Here is a 21,591-nt window from a genome sequence, read left to right as displayed (position 1 = left end):
TGCAAATAAGGCAGGGATAAAGCATAGACTATTAGAATGTTCTCAGAGTGAGACACATTCATTGTTACCACAAGGCCACTCAAGATTGTTCACCTCAAGTCTTGTGGATGTTAACAAGTTGTACCTGTCTTTAACTAACTGTCTTATAAGTAGAAATGCATTTTAACTTCTTGTATTATATCTTCTCTAATAACAGTAGTGAACATATATACTTTGGATAAAGCTTCCTATGATCTTTTGTGTATCGAAGCAAGAAAGTTATCTGTATCAAACACTGGTTGGTCTCACCTGGGGATATTGTGTGCAGTTCTGGGCACCACACTATTAGGAAGGATGTGAAGGCTTTAGAGAGGGTGCAGAAAAGACTCAAGAATGATTCTGGGGATGAGCAACTTCAGCTCTCTGGATAGATTGGAGAAGTTGGGACTGTTCTCCTTGGAGAAGAAAAGGTCCAGAGGAGTAAAAACAGAAAGTGCTGGAAAAACACAGTAGGCCAGGCAGTATCTGTGGAGATGGAATTGGACTCAATGTTAACTCTGTTTCTCTCTCCACAGATGCTGCTTGACCTGCTGAGGTTTCCCAGCATTTTCTGTTTTATTTCAGATTTCCAGCATCCGTAGTACTTTGCTTTTATTTTAAGGTGGAGAAGAGATTTGATAAAGGTGCTGAAAATTATGAGGGATCTGGACAGAGTAGGTGGGGAGAAAGTGTTCTCTTTGGTAAAGGATCAAAAACCAGAGAACACTGAATCAAAGTGATTTGGCAAAAGAAGCAACAGCAGCATCATAGCATTCCAAAAGTACTAAATAATCAAGGGGCAAAAGAGGGGGAGGAAACAAATACAATAACTATCACTCGAGAAAATGTATGAGGGAAACCAATGGAGCTAAAGGCCAATAAGTCCCCAGGACCTGATGGGTTGCATCCTAGGATATTAAAGGAAGTAGCTACATAAATATTGGATACACTGGTAGTAATCTTCTAAGAATCCTTAGATTCTGGAAAAGTCCCAGAGGATTGGAAAACTGCCAATGTAATGCCCTTATTCAGAAAGGGAGGGAAACAAAAACCAGGTAACTATAGACCAGTTAGCTTAACATCCATCACTGGGAAAATGTTAGCGTCTATTATAAAGGATGTAATAGCAGAGCATTTAGAAATGCATAATATAACCAAGCAGAGTCAGCATGGCTTCATGAAGGGGAAATCATGCCTGACAAGTTTATTAGAATTCTTTGAGGAGGTAAAAAGCAGGATGGATAAAGGGGAACCAGTAGATGTAATATATTTGGATTTCCAAAAGGTGCTCAATAAGGTACTGCACATAAGGCCACTTGATAAGATAAGAGCCCATGGTGTTGGGGGTAGTATATTAGCATGGATAGAGGATTGGCTAACTAATAGAAGACAGAGGGCAGAATTTTACATTCAGCATGCGGGGTCATGCCTGACATGCCGGAATGTAAAATGACACGTGATGATGTCAGGCGTGTGTTCTGACGTCATCGCGAACTCGCGGATATTTTGTTCAGTGGATACGCGCTAGAGTTGGCTGCATGCCCGCCGGTAATTGAAAGGCCTATTTAGACCATTAACTAGGTAATTAGGTTGGACGGGCAGCATAAAATTCAACTTAACGGTTGATGGGCAGGTGAAACAGCCAAGCAGCCTTTACAATTTTTAGGAAACCTCACCCACGAGCGGGATGAGGTTTCCTAGAGCTAATACTGATGAAATAAAAATTTTATTTTGAAAATAAAAGCACGTCCCATCTCATATGACACAGTCATATGAGGGGACACGTTTCATTTAATTTTTAATGTCCTTATATATTTTTTTAAAAAGCGTTTCAATCTCCGAGGCAGCTCCGTGCCTCAGGGTGATTGAAGCACTCATTCATGCACATGCGTGAAAGACAGCTGGATCCAACTCTCCCTCCTCCCCCCATCCGCACAGGTAACGCTCAGTGCTATTGCTTGCGATCCACGCAGGACAGGCCTTAATTGGCACGCCTGCATGGAATCGCAGTGCGGGGCCAATCGCAGGCGGCGGTCGGCTCCATGACCACTCCCACCGAGATCACCTGACGAGAGTTAGATAAGGGGGCCATTTTCAGGATGGCAACCTGTAACTAGTGGAGTACCACAGGGATCAGTGCTGGGACTTCAACTATTTACAATATACATTAATGATTTAGATGAGGAAAGTGAATGTACTATCGCCAAGTTTGTGGATGACACAAAAATAGGTGGGAAGGCAAGGGGTAAGGATGACACGAAGAGTCTACAAAGGGCAACAGACAGGTTAAGTGAGTGGGCAAAAATTTGGCAGATGGAATATCATGTGGGAAAATGTGAGGTTATGCACTTTGGAAGGAAGAATAGAGGAGCTGAATATTATTCACTTATTCACATGGAGAAAGACTGCAGAAAGCTGCAGCACAGAGGGATTTGGGGGTCCTTGTGCATGAATCCCAAAAAGCTAACATACAAGTTCAACAGATAATAGGGAAGGCAAATGGAATGTTGGTCTTTATTTCAAAGGGAATGGAGTATTAAAAATAGGGAAGCCTTGCTAAAACTATACAAGGCACTAGTTAGACCACACCTAGATTACTGTGAACAGTTTTGGTCCCCTGATCTAAGGAAAGATATACTGGCATTGGAGGCTGTCCAGAGAAGGTTCATCAGGTTGATCCTGGGTATGAAGGGATTTTCTTATGAGGAGAGGTTGTGTAGGTTGGGCCTGTGCTCATTGGAATTTAGAAGAATGAGAGGCAACCTTATGAAACATATAAGATTCTTAAGGGGCTTGACTGGGTAGATGCTGAGAGGTTGTTTCCCCTTGTGGGAAAGCCTAGGACCAGAGGGCATAATCCCAGAATAAGGGGTCACCCATTTAAAACAGAGATGAGGAGGAATATCCTCTCTGAGTGCAGTGAATCTGTGGAAATCTTTACCACAGAGGACTGTAGAGGTTGAGTTGTTAAGTATCTTCAAGGCTGAGATGGACAGATTTTTAATCAGTAAGGGAATCAAGGGTTACGGGGAAAAGGCAGGAAAGGGGAGTTGAGGATTATCAGATCAGCCATGATCTCATTGAATTGTGGAACAGACTCGATGGGCTGAATGACCTACATCTGCTCCTACGTCTTATGGTCTTATGAGGAAAAATCATTTTATGAAGTGACTGATTAGGATCTGGAATGCACTGCCTGGAAGTCTGGTGGAGGCAGGTTCAACTGTGACCTTCAAAAAAGAATGGGATATTACTTGGAGAGAAAAAGTTTTCAGAGCTACAGGGAAAAGATGGAGGAGTGGGATGAAGCGCTTTGCTCTTACAAAAAGCCAGCATGGAGGCTGAATGGCCTCCTCCTGTGCTGTAACCATTTTATGATTCTAAGACCAAATGTAATATAAATTAGGAAGGAGGCACACAAAACCAGTGCTCCTTGTGACTGGACATGAGTCACTGTCCATGGTGCCAAGTCTGTCTAGTATTAGTTGTGTAATTGATAGGGTAAGGGTTGGCAAAGGAGAAGCCTGTCCATTCTTCCAAGAGTGGTTTCCTACCCTGTCCTTTGGATTTGATGTTCAACATCTGCCTGCTCCTGTGGTACAGATGCCACTATTCAAATTTCAATGCGCCCAAAACTAGATTAACTGGTCATTCATTTCATTGTTACTCGCAGGATCTTGCCCCAACAATGACAGTGACCACATTTCAAAGTCTTTCATTGGCTATAAAACACTTTTGGAGCATCCTGAGGCTGTGAAAAACACAATAAAAATGCAAGTTATTTTATGCAGTTCCTGATTGTAGCATCAAGAGAAACATTTTACAAACAAAATGGATGCAGCAACATATTAATGGCAGGAAGCAAACCAATCGAAAGTTAAACATTTCCACAAGCAACTCTGTAGAGGAGCCCAAGGAAAAGATTGTCTTGGCTGAATCATAAGTATTCATCAAAGTCGAGGCATTCTTGTTCCAGAGACTGCTGGTGTAATAGATGCCTACTGTTGAGTCAGGCTCCCGTGACCTTAGTTCAGTGTACAACAGAAGCATTTCACACAATAGCTAATTGCTTTTGCTGAACTACATTAGTGTCTGAACCTAATTGTATGTAATGCTGCTGCAAGAAATTTAATTAAATGGTCCTTCACCTGCATAAATTTGCAATTTTCAATATCATGAAGCCAAATTATTTTGTACATCCTACCATCACATTGGCTGGGAGTATCTAATCAATGTGTCACCTTGTATCAAGGAACCTTGGGACCATGTTGAAGACTAAATCCGTGCTCCCATTAATTTCCACAAATTGCTCACACTATCAGACCTTTATATTCTCATTTAGGTTTACAAAGGAAAAGACTTGCATTTATCAAGCGCCTTTCACAACCTTAAGAGGTCATGAAATGCTTTGTAGCCAATGAAGTATTTCTTGAAGTGTAATCACTGTTGAAATGTGCCAGATAAATTGCACACAGCACAGATGAATGGCAACAAAAACAGCAATGAGATAATCTGTTTTGGTGATGCTGGTTAGGAGATAAACATTTTGTCAGGACTGAGGGGATAACTTCCCTGCCTTTTTTTGAATGGTGCCATTAGATCTTTTACATTCTCCTGAGAGGCCACACAGGCTATTAGTTTAAAGTCTCCTCCAAAAGGCAGTACCTTTGACAGTGCAACACTCCCACAGTACTGTGCAGGGATTGTTGATCTGGATTATAATTTGAAATCTCCGAAGTTGGCCTTGAACTCTAAAATTTCTGACACTGAATTGAGTGCGCTACCTACTGAAACACGGCTAAGATTTTGCGTTTCTGTTTTAGGTTTAGCCACTGATAAAGCCACAGTGGTTAAAAGGGGCCCTTTCTGAGCCTCCAGGAGGACGGAACTGGATACATCGGTAAATAACAGCTATCGGTGCAAAGAGCATTGAGTTGGTTGGTCTGCTGTGACTCCTGGGCCACAGGTGGCTCTCGGGCCTGCTGTAGGAGTAGTGGGCTGTTTAAAGCCCCTCTCACGTGAGACACCAGTGAGTATAGTTCATGTTCCGTCATGCTAGCCCATCCAGGCAGATCAGTGAAACATCACAGTCGTTACACAGCTGATGAAGTTGATTGTTGACACTGAGGCCTGTGTTAGCACTCCCTTGGTTGCTCCAGCTGTGCTGACTAATGAGACCAGCAACAACTAGTGTTTATATAGCACTTTTAACAAAGCAAAATATCCCAAGGTGCTTCACATAGAAATTGGCACCAAGCATAAGGGCAGGTGTCAAAGAAGTAGGTTTGAAGGGGAGGAAATTTCAGAGCTTAAGCCCTAAATGGCTGAAGACATGGCCGTCAACAGCGGAGAGAACCGAGGACATACTTCATCAATATATCTCAGTATCAGACCAAAGGGGCTCTTTCACCCTGGAACATAACATAAGAACATAAGAAATAGGAGCTGGAGTAAGCCGAGGCCATTAGGCTCCTGGAGTCTGTTCCACTGTTCAGCAAGGTCAGGCCTTACTGAGGTGAGAGTGACTGCCCTTGACATCAAGGCAGCATTTGACTGTGTGTGGCATCAAGGAGCCCTAGCAACACTGGAGTCAATGGGAATTGGTGGGGGGGCGGGGGGGGGGGGGGTGCTCCCTGCTGATTGGAGTAATACCTAGCACAAAGGAAGATGGTTGTGGTTGTCAGGGGTCAATCATCTCAGTTCCAGGACATCACAGCAAGAGTTCCTCAGAGTAGTGTCCAGGCCCAACCATCTTTCAGCTGCTTCATCAATGAGCTTCCTTCCATCATAAGGTCAGAAGTGGGGATGTTTGCTGATGATTGCACAATGTTCAGCACTATTCGCAACTCCTCAGATATTGAAGTAGTCCATGTCCAAATGCAGCAAGACCTGGACAATATCCAGGCTTGGGCTGACAAGTGGCATATAACATTCACTCCACACAAGTGCCAGGCAATGACCTAACAAGAGAGAATCTAACCATTACCCTTGAAATTCAATTTTTAAAAATTTATTCATGGGCTGTGGGTGTGGCTGGCTAGACCAGCATTTATTGCCCATCCCTAATTGTCCTTGAGAAGATGGTGGTGAGCTGCCTTCTTGAACCACTGCAGCCCATGTGGTGTAGGTACAGTGACAGTGTTGTTAGGGAGGGAGTTCCAGGATTTTGATCCAGCGACAGTGAAGGAACAGCGATATATTTCCAAATCAGGATGGTGAGTGACTTTGAGGGGAACTTCCAGGTGGCGGTGGTCCCATGTACCTGCTGCCCTTGTCCTTCTAGATGGTAGTGGTCATGGGTTTGGAAGATGCTGTCTAAGGAGCCCTGGTGTGTTTCTGCAGTGCATCTTGTAGAAGGTACACACTGCTGCAGCTGTGGGTTACCATTGACCAGAAACTGAACTGGACTAACCATATAAATACAGTGGCTACAAGAGCAAGTCAAAGGCTAGGAATCCTGTGATGAGTAACTCACCTCCTGACTCCACAAAGTCTGTCCACATCTACAAGGCACAAGTCAGGAGTGTGATGGAATACTCCCCACTTGCCTGGATGAGTGCAGCTCCCACAACACTCAAGAAGCTTGACACCATCCAGGACAAAGCAGCCTGCTTGATTGGTACCACATCTACAAACATTCAATCCCTCCACCACCGCCGCACAGTAGCAGCAGAGTGTACCATTTACAAGAGGCACTGCAGGAATTCACCAAGGCTCCTTAGACAGCACCTTCCAAACCCACAACCACTACCATCCATCAGGACAAGGGCAGCAGGTAGATGGCTCCATCACCACCTGTAAGTTCCAAGTCACTCACCATCTTGACTTGGAAGCATATCATTGTCAAAATCCTGGAACTCCCTCCCTAACAGCACTGTAGGTGTACCTACACCACAGGGACTGCATCAGTTCAAGAAGGCAGCTCACCACCACCTTCTCAAGGGCAACTAAGGATGGGCAATAAATGCTGGCCCAGCCAGTGAAGCTCACATCTAGTGAATTAATTTTTTAAAATGGCATTACAATCACTGAATCCCTCACTATCAACATCCTGGGGGTTACCATTGACCTGACACTGAACTGGACTAGCCATATAAATACTGTGGCTACAAGAGCAGGTCAGACGCTAGGAATTCTGCAGTGAGTAACTCACCTCCTGATTCCCCAAAGCCTGTCCACCATCTACAAGGCACAAGTCAGGAGTGTGATGGAATACTCCCCACTTGCCTGGATGATTGCAGCTCCAATAACACTCAAAAAGCTTGACACCATCCAGGACAAAGCAGTCCGCTTGATTGGTATCCCATCTTCAAACATTCACTCCTTCCACCATCAATGCACAGTAGCAGCAGTGTGTACCATCTACAAAATGCACTGTAGGAACTCACCAGGCCTCCTTAAACAGCACCTTCCAAACTCACAACCATTGCCATCTAGAAGGACAAGGACAGCAGACATATAGGAACAGCACCACCTGGAAGTTCCCCTCCAAGCCACTCACCATCCTGATTTGGAAATAATCACCATTCTTTCACTGTCACTGGGTCAAAATCCTGGGACTCCCTCCCTAACAGCACTATGAGTGTACCTGCTCCACATGGACTGCAGCGGCTCAAGAAGGCAGCTCACCACCACCATCTCAAGAGCGATTAGGGATGGGCAATAAATGCTGGCCCAGCCAGTGAAGCCTATATTCGTGAAAGAATTTTTTAAAAATCGGATTGTGGCCTTAACTTCAGTTTCCTGTCTGTCTCCACATAACCTTTGACTCCCTTGTTGATCAAAAATCTGTCTACCTCAACCTTGAGTTTATTCAATGAGCCACTGCTCCCCGGGATGGAGAATTTGAGAAATTAACCATCATTTGAGAGAAGAAATTCCTGCTCATTGCCATCTTGAATGGGAGACCCCTCATATTTAAACTGTGTTCCCTGGTTCTGGAATCCCCACAAAGGGAAGCATCTTCCCATTTACCCTTTCAAGCTCCCTCTGAATCTTATGTTTCAATAAGATCACCTCCTGAGTCTTCTAAACCCCAATGAGTATTGGCCCAAGGTGCTCAATCTTTCTTCATAAGAACATACGATTAAGAGCAGGAGTAGGCCATTCAGCCCCTCGAGCCTGCTCCACCAATCAATAAGATAATGGCTGATCTGACTGTGGCCTGAACTCCACATTCCACCTACCCCCAATAGCCTTTGACTCCTTTGTTAGTCAAGAATCTATCTACCTCTGCCTTAAAAATATTCAATGACCCTGTCTCCACCACTCTCCGGCGAAGAGAGTTCCAAAGATTCATAACCCTCTGAGAGAAAAAAATTCTTCTCTTCTCCGTCTTAAATGGGAGACCACTTCTTTTTAAACTGTGTCCTCTCGTTCTAGTCTCTCCCACCAGGGGAAATATCCTCTCAGCATCAACTCTGTCAAGTCCCCTCAGGATCTTGTTTCAATAGGATCACCTCTCAATCTCCTAAACTCCAATGGATACAGGCCCAGCCTATCCAACCTTTCCTCATGAGACAAGCCCTTTGTTCCAGGAATTGGTCTAGTGAACTTAGTGATCCTGAGCTGCTGGATTTTCAGGCAGGTAAAAGTGCCACCATCTCAGGGCAATGTTAAAGGTTGGACTCCCCATTTAACCTTTGCATTTGAAGCAAATGGACAAATAAGTAGCTAACAATGGGGAGATGCTTTTAACTGTTAGTATGAACAGTTCCTCACTTCCTCATGCTTTCACATGATGGCCAATCCTAGGTCTGAGATGCAAGGCTCTTTGATGGCTCACAAGAAACACACGGTAGTTGGGCCGGTCAAAATGCTCAACTTAAGCTGCCTTTAACCCTCCATGATCTCACTCGCTTCCCCACAAGTCACTAGGTGTCTCCATATTGCTATTCCACACAGGAAGAAATTGAACCCAAGCCCTAAAAACCCACAGCCCACAGTAAGGGGGAGATTCCTCCCATTCACGGTGCCACTTGAACAAGGTAATGGGTGAAATGGTTCTGGTAATTCAGGTTTATTGTGGGAAATTAAAAAAAGGACAATTAAAAATTAAATTAAAATTTAAAAATTAAAAATTTAAAAATCATTCGCCAATTGGCAAATTCTGTTTAGAAAGATTTCTGTTAAACATCGCCTCAAATCTCAAACCCTCTCAAACCATGTCAAATCTAATGAGCTACATGGAGGTGTAGTGGCTGCTGTTAAACGCAAATACAGCAGCCATTTTAAGCAAAGCAAGATCCCACTATTAGTGATGAATTACCATTAAATCTGTGTTTTTGGTGGAGTTGGTTGAGGGAGAAATGTTGGCCCTTTGGGATGTGAGGAAAACATAAGCCCTTGAACATCCTTTCCAAGCTCAGATTGAATATTAGTGTTAAGAAACAGATCAGACATAACAACAATCATTCTTCCATGGTGAGAGGCGCACCGTTTAACCGTTAATTTAGCATTCAAGGATTCATTTGAGATTTCATAAGCATACTTTAATAATGCAAAATTCAGCATGACCTTGGATATGCTGAGGAGGATTGCTTTGCCTGACAGCTCTCAGCTGAAGGTGAAATCGGCATTATTTTAAAACACAGACTTGAGACCTGGTTTCTTCATCAGAGATAAGTTCCTTAATTTGAGCAGCCTAATTCAGCGGCTGCTGCCTGGGTTCCCTCACGGCACAGAGGGTAAAGGGATCACATTGCGTTGTACTGAGCCTCACAGGACAGAATCGCCTTGGTTACAGTAGGGCGTAGGGAAGCTCAATCTTAAGATTAGAGCTCAGTTGTTCGGGAGTGAAATGTGGAAGCATTTTTTTCACACAAAGAGCCGTAGAAGTGGGGCAGCTCTCTTTCTCCACCTCCCCACTCCCACCACTCCAATCTCAAAGGGCTGGGGTTGAAAGAGATGGGGTCAAATGAAATTTTCAAGACTGGGGCTGACATTTTTATCCGGCAAGGGTATCAGGGATTTGGACTTGAGGTGCTGATTTGCCATAATTTAATAGATTGGTGGAACAGGTCGAAGGGGCTGAATAGCCTCCTCCTGTCCCGCCCTGATGTTCTAGTTGAGACATCACAACACAGGCGATTGGCAACACATATGTTGATTAAATGGATCCTGATTATGGGACTGGTATCAGTTTTATATTTATCCAGATACTAAGCTGTCATTGTGGCTCAATGCAGTCATTTCATTTCCTCAGTAACTATCTGCAGTAATAGTGAAATCATTAGTTAATCAAGTAGTTAACTGGTTTAAGCCCTGGGTGTATATCTCTGCCATCTTGTCTCTCCCCTCCCCTCCCCACCCCTGCCCAGCCTTTCCCTATCTCCCCCCCCCCCAACCAAACCACTTGGCACACCTCCTCATGACAAAGATGGGCTTCCATCTGCCATTCGCAAACTTCCAACCAATCTTCAAGGCAACAAACCAAGACCTGGGAGGGTGGGATTAGGCCATGGGTCAACTCATTGGGCAGCACTGACCTGGTGGAGCAGGTGGCCTCCTTCCGTACTGTAAATTTCTGTGATTCTGAGACTTGAAGGTGAGGGTGCAACCCACTGGACCAAGGCTGGCAATAGCCCAGGGGTTGCTGTAGATTGTTAGCGTACCACGGTGGAGAAACTGGACGCACTCCTTCTGGTCACGTCACACCACTATCGTAAGTCACTATCAGCAGTTGGATCTGGCTTAGTGTCGCTGTACCTGGTGATCATGTGCCTTTATTAAGGGGATTGCCTGCAATGGGCCCAAGCTTTAACCTTGATCTGTTGGAGGAACTGGACGCAGTCTGGCATATTTCCCATGAGGTGGGGTCCACTCATAGCCTGAATTGAAGGGATTGTCTTATATTGGTTTGACTTAGTGTAAATTTATTTCCTCCTAACTTACTAATTGTTTTATTTTTCTTTCCCACGCTTTCTCTCCATCTTGTGCTGCCGGTCAGGAAGTGGAGGTTAGTGGTTGTTCTACTCTAGTGAATTGCTAATTCGTGATTACCGTAAATATTCTAGTATATGGTTTAGTTCCTGATTACCACAAATACTCTTATTTCTGTTACTGTAATTCTGTAATACACCTTTTAATTACCATAAATACTGCTGTATTACAAAAGAGAAATAGAACCTTATTTAAATTCAAAACAGAGACATTTGAACAAAGAAGCTGTATTTAATTATGTCCGCCAGATCTTATTTCCAAAATGGCTGCTCATATTTCTTATGGATCTGGCCAGCAGATACAAACATGGTTACCTCTCAGTATTAGGCATCCACCCTGTGCAACCTAGGGCATCAGCTGTGGATCAATAGCTAGTACTGTTGCCTCTTGCCCAGGAGATTTTGAATTTAATGTCCACTGTAGAGATTTAAGTACAAAAGCTAGACTTACTGCAGTACTGAGGGAGTGCTGCGCTGTTGGAGGTACCATTTCTGGCTGAGTAGTTGAGTGAAGATCTGTTATACAAATGACTGCTGACGTCACTGTTACATCATGGCCTACATCAGTCATTACCATAACCATTCTATGAATCCATTACATCTCCCCTAAGTATGCTATCAGCTTTTTTAATAACTGTTACCTATTTTTCAAACTATTTATATTGCATTTACTTTAAACCATTTACATTGCATTGACTCTACCACCTCCTCCCCACAAAGTCAGGGGTTAAGCCTTTATGGTGCCTTCACCACTCTGCTGGACTGCATTGCTCTGACTGCTACATGGTGGTCCTGAAGTGGGTCTTTGGGTGGGTCAGCATCTCGCAAGCCGCTTGAAGTGTCCTTGGGGTCTCCATCACATGTCTTGCAGTAATCGAAGGCCTGTGTTCTCCTTAACACCAATGAAATCAGGGCTCTCCTGTTGCATTGGAAAGTACCAGATGCTGTTTGGAACAGGTATGACCTTGGTTGCTCCCATTCTTTGAAGGACCACACCTTCTGATTTCCAATCTCGGATCCAAACTCTTTGGTCCAATGTTGAGGGTGTTAGGGTCCTGGCCCTATATCTGGAGTTGTAGTTGTGTTTCTCACAGAGGCCAGTCTCCCTGTTCCTTACCCTCTTGTGGTTGGCATGGGCTACATTGGTTCGGAGGTTCCTTGCGTCTTTAAACCTCAGCCCATGAGCAGCGTAACTGGTGAGAATCCATTAGCTAGAGGTGTAGCATGGTGGTGCAACAGGGCTGAGTGCCAGGCTGAATTCTTGGTCATTAGGGCCTTGATGGTCCTCGCCACTCGTTCAGCCACCCGTTAGCTTGTGGATGGAGAGGGGGAACTAGTGACACAAGCGATCCCATTGTCATCAGCAAATTTCCTAAAGTGGTCATTGGCAAATTGTGGACCGTTATCGGAGACAGTTTCATCTGGAAATCTGTGTGTATAGAACATGGTCTGATCACCAATTCTGCTGTAGTGGCCACTTCCAACCACCTGGCGTAGTAACCTACAGCAACAAGGTATGTCTTGCCCTGATAATCAAAAGAGGTTGAGCCCCACTTTTTGCCACGGTCGGTGTGGGAAGCGGATTGATACCAGGGCCTCTGTGGATCTCTGGCTGTTAATTTTGTAGGTGTAGCAGGAGAGAATGAAATCTTGGCAGCCTGCCCAGCCACCACAGAGATTGCAGTGCTCGTGCTCCGCACTTTGCAATTTCCAAGCGGCCTCCATGGAGCCTTTCGAGGATCTCTTCTCACATGGACTTAGGAATGACCAGGCGGTGATCAAAAACCAAGAGGTCATCCACTATAGTTAAGTGTCTGCACTATTCATGGTATTTACAGAGGAGCTGGTCCACAGGACTATATTTAAACCAACCTTTCTGGCAGAGTTCACATACTTGGGCACATTCCACATCCTCTTTTTGTGCACTTTAGATGTTTTGCGGCTTTTTGGCAGTGATCGGCAAGAAGTTCATTATGGTCAAAGAGAATGCTTCTACTTGGGAGTCAAATGTGAAATCCTGGGCAGCAGCTTGGTCCACTGTAGCTCTGGAGAGAGTGGCAGCTGTGGTCTGCCACTTACTGTATACTGGTGACGCTTCAGCATCAACCGAAGGCAGAACCTTTGAATGCTTAGGGGCATTTTAACAATCTCTGTGGAATTCAAGAGGGTAATGAACAGTTTGTGATTGGTCTCTATGTGGAAGGGTAAGCCAATTAGGTAGTTGAAGAACCTCACTACTGCCCATGTGACTACCAGTGCTTCCTTTTCTATGGAGGCATAGAGTTGCTTTGTTTCTGTCAATGCCCTGGAGGCAAAGTGTGCAGGCTCCCTCTGGATTTGAATGAGAACAGCTCCAAGACTATTTGAAAATGCATCGGCAGCCACCACTGTGAGCAATGTTGGATCATAATGTACCAAGCACATTTGGAGAGACCAGTCTTTCCTGGACATGTCAAAATGCATTGGTTTGCTCTGTGTTGGCTTTTTTGTAGAAGATCCCTTCTGTGTTGGTGGCTAGGTTTGAGATAAGTTTGCCAACCTGATTTACCATTCCGAGGAACCTCTGGATGTCTGTAGCACACTTTGGTTGGGGGAAGTTGCTGATGACATTCGTTTTTTGATAGCCTTTAATTTGAATGATGTGCCCCAGAAATTTGATGGTGGTTTAGGCAAATTCGGCACTTCTCATTTAAAATGAGACCTGCCTCTTGTAGGGCCTTGAGAACCTCCCAAACCCCGTGGTCATGCTCCTCTCTGATGAACCCATCGGTAAGGACATCACCCATGTGACATACTATTCCTTGTTTACCTTCTAAGATACTGGACATGGTTCGCTCGGTATCTCTGGAGCTGATGAGATGCCAACGCGAAGGTAGTTAAAGTGTCCAAATGGCATGATAAAGGTTGTTAACAGCCTAGATTCCCAGTCAAGGGGTATTTGCCAAAACCTGCTATTAGCATCAAGTTTGGTGAAGGGGATGCCGTTGGCAAGCTATGCCAGGCTGTCGTCCACAGATGCCATTGGGTGGACTTCCCTCTGTTTAGTTGTGTGCGGTTAGCGCACAGCCTGAGCTGACTGTTCGTGGACTATTGCCCAAGCACCATCGGGATGGTTCCGTGACTGGGGATATGACGCTTCTGTGCAGCATGTGGTCAAGTTCCGCTTTGGTTCTCGGCAGTAGAGGATGCGGTACCCTCCTGGAGGTAAATGAGCACACCGACGTAGTTCTGGAAGCAGTGTAGTATGGTCTTTGTTTTTTCAGATTACCAAGCCCCTGGAAGAGTTGTGGGAATTCTCAGCAGAGTTCAGTCCCATTGTCTGGTTGAAATAAATGTATCCACTTTTCGTAGGATGTCCAGTTGCACGCATTCCTGCCAGGTAAAGAGACACTTTGATTGTACAAAATATAGAGGGTCTCTGATCTGTCGCCCATTGTGGCAAAGAGTGGCTGTGATCTGACCTTTCATCTGCAGATTCGTTCCCCTGGACCTTGAAGTTTAATATTTGATGGCTGGACAAGAACTATGTTGTGCCATGCTAAATGATCGGCCAGTATGGAAACACCAATGCCAGTACCAAGCTTAAAGCAGTTTTTAAAACCTTTACCTTCCAAAGTGATGGACCAGCAGTCTTATTGATGGTCTTGTACTACTCCCAGAAAATCTGAGATGGTGTTTGTTTGTGGCCCCTATTCTGCGTGACTTGTAAGTCGTAATTATTCCGTTTTCATATTTATTCTGCTGTTTTCTCCTCTTGTTGGATGTTTTGAATAAACTGAATTGCTGGAAGTGTCCTGACCTCCCACATCAGAAGCAGTCTGCACCCCCTGTTGGGCAGTCTCGCTGGCTGTGCCATCTCTTTGCAGCACAGTGTAAGCTCCTCAAGATGGCTGCTGTAGGGTTTCCCGCCCTTTTGGCAGGTGTGGTGAGCTTTTGCGTGCATGGGTTTTATGTCTTGAGCCCATGAGTTCATTAGTCGAGGAAACTCAAATTGCACGCCTTCATGTACACTTGTTAGTTGAAGCTCACTATCAACAATGGAGAGAGACCAACATAAGAACAAACTGTGATTGTTTATTGCAACAGAGGGCAGAGCACTCAATCCTTGCATGTTCCTACAACCACCTCCAGTTCTAGATTTACAGTTAACCAGTAGCCCATGATGTGTAGTGATTGGTCAGTACTGTTACATGGTTGGTCCACTTGCATTCTCTTAAAGGTACATGGTACTCCACTTTACCATATCCCTCCCCCTTTACTTAAAAAACACAGTTGACAAACTTAATAACATGTGAACTATTTACACTAATGACTATTTACAAATCGTCTCTCAAGAGGCTTTCTCAGACACGTTGAGAGTCGTAGTTCAATAACCTCAGCTGGTTTTTCCCAGATCCCCTTTTCAGGGGACAGTTGTCCACTAGGTTCCTCAGTGGATGATTTCACCATCTCCCGGGTGCTGTCACATTCACTCCTGCTGCCCCTCCTCTCAGAGCTGAAACAGATAAGGGACAACAAGCACAAAGCAACACAGAGAGAAAAGATTGTTTTTCTTTTCGAGGATTGTCAATAATTCCTCTTTTCCTTCCTGCGTGTCCTGTATCTTGGTCTTTTCTTTAATTTCGCTATTGGCTGGATTAGACTCAGGCGTGAGCTGCACATGAGTGAGCTCAGTAGTTGGGTTTTCCGACAGCTCTTCTGAGGACCCAGGGCCTTCTAGTTTTAAAACTTCATGGCTTTTATGCAGCTGCTGTTTCAGCTCTTTCAATTCTTTCCTATTCCCATTAATAGTTTCCTGGGGAATTTCATATCGTTGCCCCTTCTCAGCAAATTCGTGCCTTAGCTCGGCCAGAGACAGGTTTAACTCTTCCTTTTCTTCTTTATATCCTTTTAGTGCCACAAATTGGGATCTAATTGAATTTTGTAGCGCACGAAAGTCCTTTAAGAGTCTTTCCTTTTTTCAAAGGATGCTGACTTAAGATTGAACTGAAGCTTCCAGTCTTAAAGGATATTTCCTTTATTCAAGTATCTGAATGTATGTTCTCCAATGACGGACATCGACACTCCAGTGTCAACTTCCATCTAACCGGGTTGTCCATTGACTATAATGGCTTATTGGATTTGTTCGGTTCTACCCACTTTCAGGTTATATAATGAATGGGTGTTTGTCTGAATCTATTTCTTCTGGTTCTTTCATGAGAAATGTGTCACGATTTCTCCCTTTGTCTTTAAAATGCTGTCTCAGCCTACCTCTGCAGTGCTGTCTTATGTGACCATAGTGGTGGCAGTATAAATGTTCGGCTTGTTTGAATTGTCAATCGCCCACTGAATGCCTGGATGCATTTCTCTCATTCATTTTGTGGGTTTTCACTGTGGTACCGCTGTTTTTTACTGATCTGAACATAAGGGGCATTTCCCGTCTCTCTGTGGGGTCCAATGTTTTCGCACCTTGTAGTTGCTGGTCTGTCCCACCCACCAGATGGACGGCACCATTTTGTGCATTTCTTATAGCTTCCAAATTTCTAACAGCACTCTCCATGGCTGTGGCTAATTCTAATGCCTTATTGAAGTCTAGATTAGTTTTGGCTAGCAAACGTCTTTGAATAATATCATCTCCAATCCCGCATATCAGTCGGTCTCTCAACATATCACTAATGAAAGTTCCGAATTCGCAATGTTCAGTTAATGCCTTTAAAACAGCCACATAGTCAGCTATTGTCTCCCCCGGAAGCCCTGTTGCTTGAATTGAACTTGAAGCGCCGCATAGTAACTGAGGGATTTGGTCTCAGGTGGCTCTGAGTTTTTATTAACTCATCAAAAGTCTTCAAGTCTGGGACGCTGGGTGACGTGAGGCTGTGGATCAGCCCGTACGTTTTGCTCCCGCATGAGGACAAAAGAATCGGCCTCTTCTTCTCCCCCGCGATGTTAGCGGTAAAAAAGAACATGAGGCGTTCGACATACTGAAACCAGTCCTCTGAAATGGGATTGAATGGATCGACACGCCGGAACTGCGGCATCATGAATGACTGCAAGGGGACTGCGCTTCCCATGGCTTCCCAGTTAATGATGAATTCAGGTGTATAACTTACCGTGGCTTCCTTGACTGCCATCGGTCAATTCGTGTTTTGCCTTCCGCAGAGTTGCCTTCTCTCTGGGGTCTCTTTATAATTTTCCGCCCGTGGCTATTTTTCTTGCATGTACCCTTTTAAATGTATTGCCGCTTTAAGAGCAGTCACTTTTTTAACTCTGTCTCTGCAGTTGTCGGCTTTTCTGTGCTGGGTTTCCTGCTCTTTTCAAGTTTTTGGTGGGATCCCCGTGGTCGAGATTCTGCAGGGGTTTTTTCTTTTCTCTCTTCTTTTTAAATTTAAAACTGCAGCACTGCTTTCTACTCTGATTGCCATCTATTTTACAACGTAAGTACAGATTCTCTTTCTAATGTTTTGCTCATTCAGGGTGCTATGTTTTTTCCTCTTCGCCAGTTTTATGTCTTGAGCCCATGAGTTCACTAGTTGTGTAAACTCAAATTGCGCGCCATCATATACACTTGTGGCTGATGCTCGCTATCAAGAAAGGAGAGAGACCGACATAAGAACAAACTGTGATTTTCTTATTGCAACAGAGGGCAGAGCACTCAATCCTTGCATGTTCCTACAACCACCTCCAGCTCTAGACTTACAGCTAACCAGTAGCCCACGATGTGCAGTGATTGCTCAGTACTGTCACATGGTTAGTCCACTTGCATTCACTTAAAGGTACATGGCACTTCACTTCATCACAGTGGGGCTACCATGCTTGGGCCTAAATGGTGAGTGGACATCTCCGAAACCTTGGTGTGTTGGCCGGTGAGAGGCCAATTTCACTTGGTTGGTTCGGCCTGACTAGCACCGTGAAGTGGCCAATTGAGTGTGTGATTGTCCTTCAAGGCCTTATGTTAGCAACAACCAGCTACAGTGAACGAGTCAGTAAGGAGCGATTTGATGGATTCTCCTGGTTTGTGGGATCTGTGGTTGAAGCGCCCTCGCTCAGCACCGAAGTTCCATTTTGGAGTAAAAAAAAAACACGTCGAAGGCTTTTAAGACTGATTCAAAGTCTGTGGAACTTCTACCCCCTGCCTGAGATGGCTCTCACCAATGATAGGCTCTAGGGTGAAGTGGAATGAACTAGCCTGGTGCTTCTGCTCTTTGGTAAGGAGACCTGAGGCTGCTCAATACCTCCAGATGTTACCCTCACCTCATCTTCCCTGGTCCGCCCCTGTGCAGGTCCTCAAGACTTTCAAACAGGCGGGGTCGGGGAGTGACTTTGTTGAGTGCAGCCATTGCTTCCTATTGGCCTCCTGCTTAGGAACACATGCGGGCTGTTGTTCCGATCAGGGCTTGTTCCAGTTGCGGCCTGTGGGTAATCCATCAATGGTACCAATTCTGGGTTAGACTGGTGTCACCACCGCTGCTGCCATGTTTCATATACTGGCGGCATGGTGTATCTTATCCAGAGAGACTGTAGCCTGGCTCAGGTAGTTACCTCAAACTGGTTTATTTACATGATGAGCTACTGAGTAGGCACATCTCCGAGTGCTGCCTGCTCTGTCTGCTGTACAGAGCCTCTAGCACATGACTACTGACATCACTATTACATAATAGCCCATAGCACTCATTACCATAACTATTCTATTAACCCCTTACAGGCTATAATGGTAGCTAGTTGTTTTCTTCCCGTTCAGTCTGTGCATCGCTCTCCTGCACTGGTGGATCCTTGGTCACCCCCTCCCTCCTCTAGGTCCATATGATGCCTTTCCAGCAAATGGAAACTCAGTCTCGTCTGATTAGCAGAGAAAGCTCTGGCCCTCGCCCTCAAGATGCCTATCTTCACAGATCAGCAAACATGTGCAGGCTGTGGGTGGCATATCCCTCTCGCTTCTTTTTAATTAAAAAAACACCTCCTCCTCAATGGAACAAATTAACACTCAGATGCTGAAACAGCCCAGGGTGTTGTTCTCAAGCCTTTACAACACCAATTAGAGAGCTCAGTCCAGAAGCTTATATTTGTTTGTGGCGTCCATCGTATGGACCTCAGCAGCTAAAGTCAATGCAATGCAGCAGTATTGACTGATGGTGACCGAGGCTGTAACACACAAGATTGCAGTGCCAAGGGAGTACTGCACTGTTAGAGCTGTTGTGTTTCAGTTGAGACATTAAACGGAGACCCTGTCTGCTCTCTAAGGCGAACATAAAAGATACCATGGCACTATATCAAAGATGGGCAGGGGAGTTCCCCCCGATAACCAACATGGCTAAAGTAGATTATCTGATCATTATCACATTGATGTTTGTGAGAGCTTGCTATGCAATATTTGGTTGCTGCCTTTCCTATACTACAACAGTGACTACACATCAAAAAGTACTTCATTGGCTGTAAAGTCTTTTGGAACGTTCTGAGGTTGTGAAAATCGCTATAGAGACAAAAATCTTTTTTTTTATAACTGCCACACATATAAACATCAACAATTGAATAGACAATTACAAATATACTTAAGTAGCAAATAATGATTGTATGTGGTCTCAAGACATGCATTTAGTTAGTCTGAAGTATGTCTTTAGGGCGTTAATTCCAGGTGGATCTGCTGACTTAGGCTATGCTTCCACGGTTGATGACGTTATCTGAAGCGCTCGATTGAGTTACTGCATCATAAATCACTTCTCCCCATCAATTATTCTCTCTGTGGTGTCTGGTGCATTCTCTCCAGACAGAAAAATGATCAATAAACACACGCTTTCAGAGTTGTCTTAGCCCAGCAGCCCATTAGAGAAAGACTGCAGCAGCTTCAGCCCATTGATGGATTTCAGCTTCCCAGGAACAGAGTCGATAATGTCAGAAAAACAGGGCAATGCTCGGAACTGCAGCCTGGTGATGGCATTGAGCAAAATTGGACCAAACACATAAATGTGTTTGCAAGAGATTTCTTGGCCCATTACTTTAATGGGATATCAAACCCATTTATTTCAAAAGCATTAAAACTGCAAAAATTGGACTCATCAACATGAGTTAAGATTTCAATAGTTAATAACCCATCCCAAAAGTTCTGGGGTTATATACTTGAATACCAAACAAGCACATGTTGTTTCTAATTTAGTTAGCAATATATTGGTATCTCTAAAATGGATAAATTATATTTGCTAAAAATCTTGTATCGGCACATTTTTAATTGTCTTCACACCCAGCAATCACCCCATTGTAAACAACACTAAGTGAGATACAATAATGTAAGAGATTATTTATTTATATACTAATGTAATTTTACTTCTAAATGTTACTTTCCAATTTATTTTCTGACTGGTGAAAAGCTAGAAACAAGTGGAGGTCCAATGAGACTTGCAGGGCCAGGTACACAGCTTATTAAAATGTTATGAACGGCTACAGAAAATAATTAAAAAGGCTAATGGAATGTTGGCCTTCAGTAGTGAAACACACAAGGGGGTGGAAGTCATGCTTCAGTGATACAAAGCCCTGGTTAGACCTCACCTGGAGTTACTGTGAGCATTTTTGGGCACCACACCTTAGAAAGGGTATATTAGCCTTGAAGGGAGTGCAGCATGGATTTACCAGAATGCTACCTGGACTCCAAGAGTTAAACTACATGGAGAGATTAAACAAACTAGCATTATACTCCCTGGAATTTAAAAGGTTAATACGCGATTAGATCAAAGTTTTTGAGCTATTAAGGGGAACAGAGAGAGTAGATTGGGAGATTGGTGAAGTGTCTAGGAGTTAGAGGCAAAATTTACTGTAGGAAACACTTGCACCACTCCTTCATTGCATGTAGAAGTTTGGAACTCTCCCCTGTAAATGGCAATTCATGCTGGATCAATTAATTTTAAAACTGAGATTGATCAATTTTTTTTGTTAACTAAAGTTATTAAGGACAGTGGGGCAAAGGTGGATAAATGGAGTTAGGTTTCAGATTTGCCATGATCTCACGGAATGGCGGAACAGGCTCGATGGGCTGAATGGCCTCCTCCCATTCCTGCATTCCTAAATGACACTACACGCTGTACTTTAAACAATCATGACTCCTTTTTCTCAGTAATATATTGAGTCAGTTCTTTTGTACATACTTGCTTGCCCTTGTTCTGTGGTGGCCTATCTCTCCTTGTTTATTGTAAACCTATTGCTTTTAACAGTCAGTTAGCTTAAGCCCTGAAATTATTAGCCTTTGAAAGCTTGGTCCATTCATTTGAAATTCATCCCAGCTGTTATTTATTAGAGTGCACCTGTTTAAGTCGATCAGCATTTTGAAATACACTGAGTGTGTGCTGATATTGGCACAGCACGGTTTCAGGGGCTTAATATTAAGGTGTCAGGTCAGAGCACTGCTACACCAGTTCTGAGCCACTGGACATTTCGGGGACTCCTCTGGCCGGGTAATGTGGTCTAATTTCACTTTCTCTCTGGTTGCTGGCGTCATATGGTCTTTGGTCCCTTGGTGACCTTTTTGCTGATACCCCTATTTAATTTGCTTCTTTGCAGTGAGTGCCCTGAGGGGTAGTCCCCAGTTTGCATGGTTCCACTATTGGCCGTCATGCCCTCAGTCACCTGGGCCTTAAGCTCCGAAATTCCCTCTTCACCTCTCTCTCCCCTC

The 21,591-nt window shown here is 44.2% G+C and overlaps 1 protein-coding gene across 2 annotated transcripts in view; it reads left to right on the top strand.

Moving 5' to 3' along the window:
* Nucleotides 1-21,591, top strand: part of spock2 (SPARC (osteonectin), cwcv and kazal like domains proteoglycan 2) — a 67,988-nt gene that overhangs the window by 8,691 nt on the left and 37,706 nt on the right. Inside the window, exon 2 of one of the 2 annotated variants that reach the window (XM_041176133.1) lies at nt 10,967-10,975. The exons of the other annotated variant lie outside the window; for it this stretch is intronic. Within the exon in view, the coding sequence (XP_041032067.1) occupies nt 10,967-10,975 (9 nt within the window). The remainder of the gene's footprint in view (nt 1-10,966; nt 10,976-21,591) is intronic. 2 annotated transcript variants of the gene reach the window in all.

This window comes from Carcharodon carcharias, chromosome 28 (genome assembly GCF_017639515.1).
Source record: "Carcharodon carcharias isolate sCarCar2 chromosome 28, sCarCar2.pri, whole genome shotgun sequence".
Lineage (NCBI taxonomy): Eukaryota > Metazoa > Chordata > Chondrichthyes > Lamniformes > Lamnidae > Carcharodon > Carcharodon carcharias.
Note: the sequence above shows the minus strand (reverse complement) of the source record. Positions and strands in the feature narration are given on the sequence as shown.